General features: G+C 34.1%; 2 protein-coding genes across 2 annotated transcripts; both read right to left on the reverse strand.

Annotated features, from left to right (window-relative positions):
- Positions 1-2,501: 2,501 nt before the first annotated feature.
- LOC147475559 (uncharacterized) lies at positions 2,502-3,131 on the reverse strand. The gene has a single exon (XM_086585453.1). The coding sequence runs from the start codon at positions 3,129-3,131 to the stop codon at positions 2,502-2,504; it is 630 nt and encodes a 209-aa protein (XP_086441579.1).
- A 102-nt stretch (positions 3,132-3,233) lies between these two features.
- Positions 3,234-3,851, reverse strand: LOC147475560 (uncharacterized). The gene has a single exon (XM_086585454.1). The coding sequence runs from the start codon at positions 3,849-3,851 to the stop codon at positions 3,234-3,236; it is 618 nt and encodes a 205-aa protein (XP_086441580.1).
- Positions 3,852-10,559: the final 6,708 nt, after the last annotated feature.

Below are 10,559 nucleotides of genomic sequence, written 5' to 3' on the forward strand. Positions count from 1 at the left end.
CTCTCCATGTGTGAGTAAAAGAGAGGGATTGAAGTTTCAGACGACATGCTTTCCATCTTGCTTGTAGTTCCCAAATGATTTCTTCGCTAGTGAAAGAAGCCACTGCTGCAGCTAGTGGAATCAGACTTTACCCAGATTTTTAACCAACCTCGTGCAATCACAGTTTCCACTCCCAAAACAATTGCATGATATTTTTCTTTGTAACTGGTGTTGACACCTAAGTTCTTATGAAGAGTAATAAGAAAATCACCAGTAAAGTTTCTGAAGGTTAAGTTACGCCTATACCTGAAGGACCTGGATTGCCAAAAGTGGCACTATCAGAATTCAACTTTACTATATCCGATTTGGGAGGGATCCAGTAACAAAATTTCAGAGTAGGTGGTGGCTTGAATATGAAATTAATGTTCCAAAGCATACAAAAGTGTCTATCTCTCATAGTGTCGTCCATGTGGGCTTTGGAGAGATGGTCAGTGCATAAGATGTGGGATCTAATTGCTTTTTTACAAATATCCACATTAGGAGTAGACCCTTCAAAAACAATTTTGTTCCGATGCTTCCAAATCGCAACTATACCTGTCAATAATCCTGAGTTCCATGTTTGCGTCAGGTACGAACTCCACAGAGAAGACATAATAGAAGCTTCATGGAAATTAATGAGAGGTTGTGACATTTGGAAACAACTTGAAAACCAAGACCACATTTGAACAGCAAAAGGACATTGCCATAAGATGTGGTGAAGAGATTCAATAGTTTGAGAACAAAAATGACAACAAGAAACTAGTCTGATTCCCATTTTCTGTACTCTCTCATCAGTAGCCGCACATCCATTAATCAACTTCCAAGTAATAGCAGCAACTCTAGGGTGAGTGTGTGAGTTCCGAATAAGTTTTGACCATGAAACAATTTGTTTTTTTTTCCTTGTATCATTGAATGCTGATTTGGCCTAGAATTTTCCTTTGATGTCTAGGCACAAAACCTTGTAATCGCTTTGTTAAGGATTACAAGAGACATCTAGTAGGATTCCAAAGGCAGCATGCAACTGCATAAAAGGTTGAGGAATGATAATACCATTACCATTGATACTCAACTTAGAGTTGTAACCTTTTCTCTTGATCAGTGAGATCCAACACATGTTGAAGAGAGAAATTGCCTAGTCAATTACCCCTCCAAAAATCAATTGATTCTCCATTGCCTATAATCCACTTGTACCTTGTACTGATTTCTCCCAAAGCTTTTTTAATTCCATACCAAATCGAGGAGGGTTTATGGTATTGTGTAAGAGACCCATCTCTACTCGTATGCTTAGGCTTCATAAACTATGCAAAATCACCCTCCCCATTAGTTATAGACCATGATAATTTCATAACCATTGCCATGTTCACCTCTCTGAGTTTACGAATGCCAAGGCCAACTTCATTTACAGGTTTACTAGTGTTTTCCCATCTCATAGTAGTGGACCTTTGAGAAGAAGGATCCCCGGTACAAAGAAATTTATGCATAACTCTTTCAGCTTCTTTAATGATACAAGACGGCCATTTGTAGATTGACATATTATATATGGGCATGCTACAAAGAACATATTTGATTAGAATTGCTCTACCTTGGAAGGAGGGCATATTTCCTTTCCAACTAGTCAGTTTCTTCCTAATTCTATCCAGAACTGGAGAGATAGTAGAACACTTGACTTTTCCATATACCATCGGTACCCCAAGATACTTCTCTGACAGAAAACCTTCGGAGAATTGTATTTCATTAAAGACCCTATTTTTCCTGAGCATGGTAAAACCTTCAAGGAAGATTCTATTTTTGGCTTTATTAATGTATTGACCAGATGCCAATTGATATCTATCAAGGAGTTTATTAATACATCTAAGTTTTATGCTATCACTTTTAGAGAAGATAATCATGTCATCTGCGAAGAGAAGATGACTTCGAGCTGGAAAGCCTTATTTGACAATAATAAGAGGCTTTATAAGATTCTGCTGGCAAAAGAGTGCACATGCCCCTACTAAAAATGTCTTCTGCTATAACAAAAAGCAATGGAGATAAAGGATCTCCTTGCTTTAAACCCTTACTCATAGGGAAGAAACCAATAGGTCCACCATTGAATAAAATAGAAATATGAGTAGAACTCATAATAACTTTGATCCAAGTGAGAGAGAAACCTAATCTACTCATAACCTGAAGGAGGAAACACTAACTCATAGAGTCATAAGCTTGTGTGATGTCGATTTTGATCGCAACATTGCCTCCTCTTCTTTTAGTCTGGATCTCATTAAAAAGTTCTAAAGCTAGCCCAATATTAGATTGAGAAGACCTACTAGGAACAAAGCCAGCTTGCTCCTTAGTAATAATATTTTAGGCTATCGAGTTAAGCCTAAGCTGTAATAGTTTGGAAATCATTTTCATGAGAAAATTAGCACAACAGATGGGTCTGAACTTACTAAGCTTCTTAGCATCTTTTTTTTGGGACCAGAGATATGAAGTTAGAGTTTATGCCATTAATTTGGTAATATGGACTGGATGAAAAAAGATTGAACAGCTTCACATATGTCTAGCTTGATGATGTGCCAACATTTGTGGTAAAAGTGACCTTGGAATCCGTCTGGACCAGGGGAACTATGATCTTTTATGGAAAAAACCACTTCTTGTATCTCCACATAATTAGGAATACTAGTGAGAAAGTGGTTATCTTCATTAGTAACTAACTTCGGAGTGAGTCCTAAGAGTTGATCATCCTGAATCACAGCAGTTTCAGTGAATTTGACTTCATAAAAATGTATTATATAGTCTTGTATTTCCTTCAAGTCTGAAAGGAAAGTGTCCTCTTCAGTTACAAGCTCTGAAATTATAGATGTCCCTTGTCTTAACTTACACATGTTGTGAAAGAAAGTAGAGTTCCTGTCGAGTTCTTCATCAAAGTTTAATCTACTTTTTTGCCTCCATAGACTCGCTCTGTTATTTCTTGTTGTGGAAAGTTCATTCTCTTTAAGAACTGCTTCGTTGATAAGATTTTCATTGTGATTATCTTGGTCTACAAGAGTTTGAGCTTGAAGAAGTTGTGCCTCTGCTATACGGATATTACTGTCCAAGTTACCAAAAACTTCATGATTCCATTTCTTTAGGTCCATCTTGAGTCTCTGAAGTTTTTTAATCACTCTCACCAAGGGTGGTGCAAATAAAGGTTGACTCTAACGACTCTGAATTAATTCCAAAAAGGAAGGATGGGAAATTCATATTTTATTGAATTGAAAAGGGATATTTTTTTGTTTAGGCACACAAGGTTGCGCACCAAATAGAGGTGCATGATCAGAAGCATGTCTAGGACCCACTTTGTACCTCCACCCATTACATTTAAAGCTCCATGCAACATTAAAGAAGACCCTATCCAACTTAGCAACCACTGTAGAGCCCCATCTTTGATTGTTAGACCAAGTGATGTTCATACCTTCATAAGGGGATTCAATAAGTTGAGTATCATTAATAGCATCATGAAAATCTTGCATAGATGATCTGTTAGGACGGTGAACACCCTTTTTTTCTTCATATCTTAAAACTACATTGAAGTCACCTAACACTATCCAATGAAGAGTAATGTCAATGAGTTTCAAATATGACCATAATCTCCTTCTTTGAACAATGTGACAGTTCTTATGTACAAAAGAGAGAACTGCATTGTCATATGAAATCGAAATGCACTGATCTGACGCATGAAGAACATCCACATTGAGACCAGCTTTGTATAAAATCCATAGATTACCCAATTTAGCAGGTAAATCATTGTGGATAAAAACAGAATTAAAGTAGTTTATGCCAATAAGCTCAATATAAAAAGACTGAGCCTTGATCATAGGTTCCTCAAGGCATAAGATTTCTAGCTTATGTTGTGAAACAATTTCCTTTAATCAATCCATTGCAAATTCCTTTCTTATTCCCCTAACATTCTAGAAGACTATCTTCATTGAGAAGGGCTGGAAGTGGTAACCTTACTGCCATGGGACCTAGTGAAAGGTGGAGAAACCACCATACCAGTTGCTGGAACGGAGGATGCACCTTTCTTCTTTATCCCTTTCTTCTTTTGACTAGTTTCAGTTTGCATAGAATTGCCAACTAGATTAAACCAACTTTCAGTGAAGGCATCTGTGACATTAAAAGCACTATGTTGAACTGTAAGAGCCAACTCCTCCTCAGACGAGAGAGAAGATAAGTTATTGTAAGTCTTCTGAATAGGAATTGGGGGAGTCGATTGACCCACATGAACACAAATATTAAAGACAATATGTTGAGCAGCTTAAAGTGTTGGAGAATCAGAGCCAACAATATGATTAGAATTGGTCAAGACATTATGTTGCATAACTACTGGAGTGATAGGATGTGGGGTCGATTAACATACATGTACACCAATAGAGGGAGCAACAAGTGTAGCAGATGTTGGAATAATAAGAGAATCAGAGTCAACTATATGATCAGAATTGGTTGAGACATTCTGTTCTATATTCACAGGGAGGATAGGAAGCTCCTCAACTCCCACAACAAGCATAGCATGAGATTCATTCTCCATTCTATCATTGTTAGTAGTACGTACATTCACCCTGAAGAATAGAAATGGATGGGACTAAAGTAGTACTATTATTTACCAGTACAAGAGCTGAGGATTCTATTACCTGAATAGGAATCTCCTTATTATGAGCATTTGCAAGTTCTGCACTAGAGTCCAGAACTATAGTTTCAATAACAAGGACCTCTCTATTTTTCCTTCTCCACCATTTTTTTATTTTATTTTTGGACATCCCATCAACTAAGATAGTTTCAGGAATATAGTCGACTACTACCTCTTTACCTTTAGTTTTAGCAAGATTAGTTTTAGACTTAGCTAAATCCAAACTTTTAGCTAAGTCATTTTTTAAATGTTTGCAGTTGGCAACTGTATGGCCGACACCTTTACAATGAGAGCAAAATTATGGAGTTTTACCCAACTTTATCGGTTGCCAAATACTTTTAGCTTGGATTCGATCCAAATTTTCTCTGGGACACTCTAAGAGAGATTGATTCATGTCAACTAGGACACTAGCATAGTATCCTAGTTCCCTCTTGGCTATAGTTTTGTCCACATGGATAGAACATCTAACAGCTCTGCCAAAAGCTAAAAGATTTTTTATTTCACAATATTCAAGAGGTAGTCCAGGAAATCTAACCCACATAGTTGCATGAGATTGAATTTCTTTCTCTGTGGAGAAGTTTGGAGACCATTTGCTTAATCTTAAGATTTGGTTTTTCACTTTGCAAGCACCCTAGGCCCAAACTTTTTGGTAATCCTCCAAGCATTCAAATCTAAACATAATATAGCCTTTCCCAGGAGGAGTCATCGACCATGTACCTTGTAGATGCATAAGGTTGTAACGAAAGATCTTACCTTGTTAATAAGCTTGAGTTTACTAAGATCTAGTCTGCCCACTAAACCTTCTTTGCAAAAGTCACGACCTTTTTCCAAATCTTCATCAATGAGCTTAATAGAAGGGAAACCTCCTTGCTCACCAGGAGAGGGAAGCAAAGGTGTCAATGTAACGACCATACCTCAGTTTAACTGCTGCTGCATATGAGAGATCTTTAGGTGCTTCATTTGTAGTGGAAAAACTACCCAAGACCACAGGAAGGGGTGTTAACACACTTTCAGGATAAAGACATTGATGTCTACCTCCACCAAGACCAAAAGGAACAACCACTATGGTGATAAGATGTGAAGAAGAGACAAAAAAGAAACAACGTTCTAAGTTTTCCCTCCAAAACTTACTATTTAAGGAAAGAAAAGATGAGTTTTGAGGATAAGGTTAAGAAAATGTCTTATAAAAGTTGCTAAAAAGAGTAAAAAAAGATAGAACTACGAAATATGTAGAGAGAGAAACACAGCATCTCTCACTTGACATCTAAAACCTCATCTAGAAAATGAATTCAAACCTAATGTTTTGTGGTTATGAAGCACTCACCATAAAAATCATCTCCACAAAATTTCAGCTCATTTGGAAACCTCTAACATAGATAAAAATTGTTGTCATCATTAAAAAGAAATCTAACAGTCCACAAATATTGAGTTTTTGCAATCGTTTTTTGCCAATGTTAAAGGTTTCCAAATGATTTGAAATTTTGTGGAGATGATATTTATGGTGAGTATATCATATCCACAAAAAATTAGGATTGAATTCATTTTCTAAGTTAAGTTTTACTTACGTACTTATTTTAAATTAACTTAAGTAGCTACATTTTAGAGAAAGACTTCTCTAAAATACATTTCATCAACTCCTATTATAACTAAAATTTCTCTCCTATTGAGAAGACAAATTCTAGTACTTCTAATTAAAACAGAAATATTTCTCCTATTATAATGGGAATTCATCCCCTATTGATATATATATATATATATATGTTATTTTTTATTAGAAAAGTACACTTTCATAAGAACACCGTATGTACGAACTAGTGATCCACGTACTCAGACGTAAATTCATGATCCACGTCTCAATTGGTCTTGATTTTCCCAGGAATTTACGAAAATCACTGATGCTAGCTATTTGATGGATTTATTATCTACTTTGAGAAAAAAAATGCAACTACGTATATTTGAGGAAGAGATGCAACTACGTATATTGTAAGAATTATCATTTTTAACAACTAAAAAATATCTAATGTCGTTAATTTTTAGCATTCAATTACATTTTTTTTTAAATGCAGTTAGAACGAAATATTTGATGATCTCACATAATTAGTCATGTATAATTTCATTTTTATGCCAACGTTTGCAAGGACAATACAAAAGTATCAATAACAGTTGGTATTACACATGAACTTAAATAAATAATAGGAAATCAGAAAGTAGATGTAAATACATGGAACTAACCTCAAAGTATAATTAACAAAAAATCATAAATTGGATGTAAATGTATGAAACTAACCTCACAAAATAATTAAAGGGAAATCGGAAACTAGAATTAACCTAAAAAAATATTAATAGGAAATTGGAAACTTGATGCAAATGCATCAAACTAACCTCAAAGAATAATTAATGGGAAATCAGAAACTGAGTGCAAATGCATCGGACTAACCTCAAAGAATAATTGATGGAAAATCGGAAACAAGATCCATTGAATTAACCTCAAAGAATAATTATCGAGAAATAAAAAACTAGATGCAAATGTATTTAACTAACCTCAAAGAATAATTAAAAGAATATCAAAAACTAGGTGAAACTACAAAGAGCTAATCTCAAAAAATAATTAATGGGAAATAAGAAACTGGATGAAAAATGCATTGAACCAAGTCAACCAACGGGAAATCAAAAACTGGATGAAAAATGCATTAAACTAATCTTAAAAAAAAAAATTAACCAGAATTGGAAACTGGATGCAAATGCATCGAACCTCATAGAATAATTAACGAGAAATCGGAAACTGGATGCAAATATATGGAACTAACCTCAAATAATAATTAATGGGAAATCGAAAACTGGATACAATTGCATGAACTAACCTCAAAGAATAATTAACGTGAAATCAGAAAATAGATGCAAATGCATCGAACTAACCTCAAAGAAAAATTAACTAGAAATCTAAAACTAGATGTAACTACATCAAACTAACCTCAAATTATAATTAATGGAAAATCGGAAATTAGATGTAAATGCATGGAACTAACTTCAAACAATAAGTAAAGGGAAATCGGAAACTAGAATTAACCTAAAAAAAAATTAATGCGAAATTGGAAACTTGATGCAAATGTATCAAACTAATCTCAATGAATAATTAACGGGAAATCAGAAACTGAGTGCAAATGCATTGAACTAACCTCAAAGAATAATTGATGGGAAATCGGAAACAAGATGCAACTGTATCGAATTAACCTCAAAGAATAATTAAAGAGAAATCAAAAATTGGATACAAATGTATTGAACTAACCTCAAAGAATAATTAAAAGAATATCATAAACTGGGTGCAACTACAAAGAGCTAATCTCAAAGAATAATTAATGGGAAATAAGAAATTGGATGAATAATGCATTGAACCAAGTCAACTAACGGGAAATCAGAAACTGGATGAAAAATACATCAAACTAATCTTAAAAAATAATTAGCCAAAATCGAAAATTGGATGCAAATGCATCAAACCTCGTAGAATAATTAATGAGAAATCAGAAACTGGATGCAAATACATGGAACTAACCTCAAATAATAATTAACGGGAAACCGAAAACTGGATGCAATTGCATGAACTAACCTCAAAGAATAATTAACGTGAAATCAGAAAATAGATGCAAATAAATGTATCGAACTAACCTCAAAGAAAAATTAATTGGAAATCGGAAACTGGATGTAAATACATCGAACTAACCTCAAAGAATAATTAACGAGATATCAAAAACTAGAAGGAAATGCATTGAACTACCCTCATAAAATAATTAACGGGAAATCAAAAACTTGATGCAAATGCATGGAACTAACTTCAAAGCATAATTAATGGGAAATCGAAAATTGGATACAACTACATCGAACTAACCTCAAAGAATAATTAATGGGAAACCGAAAAATAGATGCAAAACATCGAACTAATCTCAAAGGAAAATTAACTAGAAATCAGAAACAAAATACAACAACATCGAACTAAGCTCAAAGAATAATTAACGGGAAATCAGAAATTTGATGCAATTGCATTGAACTAACTTCAAAGAATAATTAATGGGAAATCGAAAACTGGATGCAACTGCATTGAACTAACCTTTAAAGAATAATAAATGGAAAATTGGATTCTGGATGCAACTGCATTACTTCAAAAAATAATTAACGGGAAATTAAAAATTGAATACAAATGCATTGAACTAACCTCAAAACATAGTTGTATTATATGTAGTAGAAATTTCTTAACGAGTATAGTTCTGCATTTAAAATAGTGTTTATCACATCTCTTTTCGTATGATTGGGAATGCCTTGCTCGCTATTCACGTAGCTTCAATATGACCTTCGCTTCATTGGCATTCTTACAAAACTTCAATCAAACTTCTATTATTTAACAACAAAAATAAGTTGAAGTATTTTATCAATAAGGGTGGGTTCTTTCTTTTTGTTGAGAGTGATGTTTTCACTTTGCAAGAAATTTGGATGAGTGATCAGTAAAATAACTATATCGCATATCATAGCCCTGCGTTGTTCTAAAAGTTTTTCAGAATATAACGACACCCGTTTGTAGGACGGGTTCAAAAGCTAGTTAAAGTTTGTACCAATGTATTTTTTGAGCTCTATTAAAATTCCACATTATCTCCCATTCAAACTGGAATTCATCTTCTATTGAAAAGAGAAATTCTAGCACTTCTGATTAAAACCAGAATCTTTCTCCTACTAAAACGAGATTGAGGTTGGTCGCCTTCAAAAAACATCATATTCTTATGCAACCATAAACTCATGCCCAACAATAGCAGCTTGCCACAAGTCTTTGATCAAAGGACTATGATTTTGCACCTGTGTCAATGCACCTTGTAGATTCTGAAAATATCTAACTTGATCTGAACTTGTTTGCAACCTACCTCCACAACTGTTTTGCAACTGGACATTCCCAAAACAAATGTTGTAGATTTTCATAACTTCCTTTGCAAACACAACATCTGGTACCAAGGGACACTCCTATTCTCTAAACTCTCTCCTATGTAGCTGCACAATTACTCATTAACTTCCATGTTGTACCAAAAGTCCTGGGGTGAATACAACTTTTCCACACTAACTTGTGCCACCACTACTAACGAAAAGCTCATATAGAACTGTTATTAAAATCGTGGTAATAGCCACTGTGACAAATACTTCTAACATAACCGTGGTAATAAGTACATATTATTTACCAAGGTTTATTTCAAAATTGTAGTATTATCTTTTACAAACCGTGGTTAATAGTCCCTACAATTTGCTCTATTTAATGTTAACAGTGGGAAATACTGATGTCAATTACAACGGTTGGATAAAAATTGTGGTTTATATAATCTCCTTATACCTCAGTTCTTACAAAATAGTGGCTTATAGACATTTAAAAAAAAAACCACTAATTATTTGAATTTCATCATATTCATTCATTCAACCTACCCATTTTCACCATATCCACACTGGATTTAAAAACAAATTGCTTAATATAAAGGGTTTTTAGGCATTGGTCCTACTAATGGAATTAGACTTTGGTCCAAAAATGCTGAAATATTAGTTTTTAGTCCTACTTCTGTTACTTGACCATCAGAAAGTATGACTAAACTCTAATATCTAACTTACAATAAGGACCATGGCCTAGCGATGACATTATAATATTAAATACTAACTTATTTTTAAGAGTGAGAGAGGACGATCAAGTTATTTGACTGACAGTCCAGTAACAGAAGTAGGACCAAAAACTAATATTTCAGTATTTTTAGACCGAAGTCTAATTACCATAGTAATAGCAGGACCAATGTCTAAAAAGCCCTAATATAAACAATTTATAATGCAACAAACAAAATAAATAAATTTAGACATTCAACATGTAACACTTAATTTCTAAAAG

Source organism: Coptis chinensis, chromosome 9 (assembly GCF_015680905.1).
Source record: "Coptis chinensis isolate HL-2020 chromosome 9, ASM1568090v1, whole genome shotgun sequence".
In the NCBI taxonomy this organism is placed as follows: Eukaryota; Viridiplantae; Streptophyta; class Magnoliopsida; order Ranunculales; family Ranunculaceae; genus Coptis; species Coptis chinensis.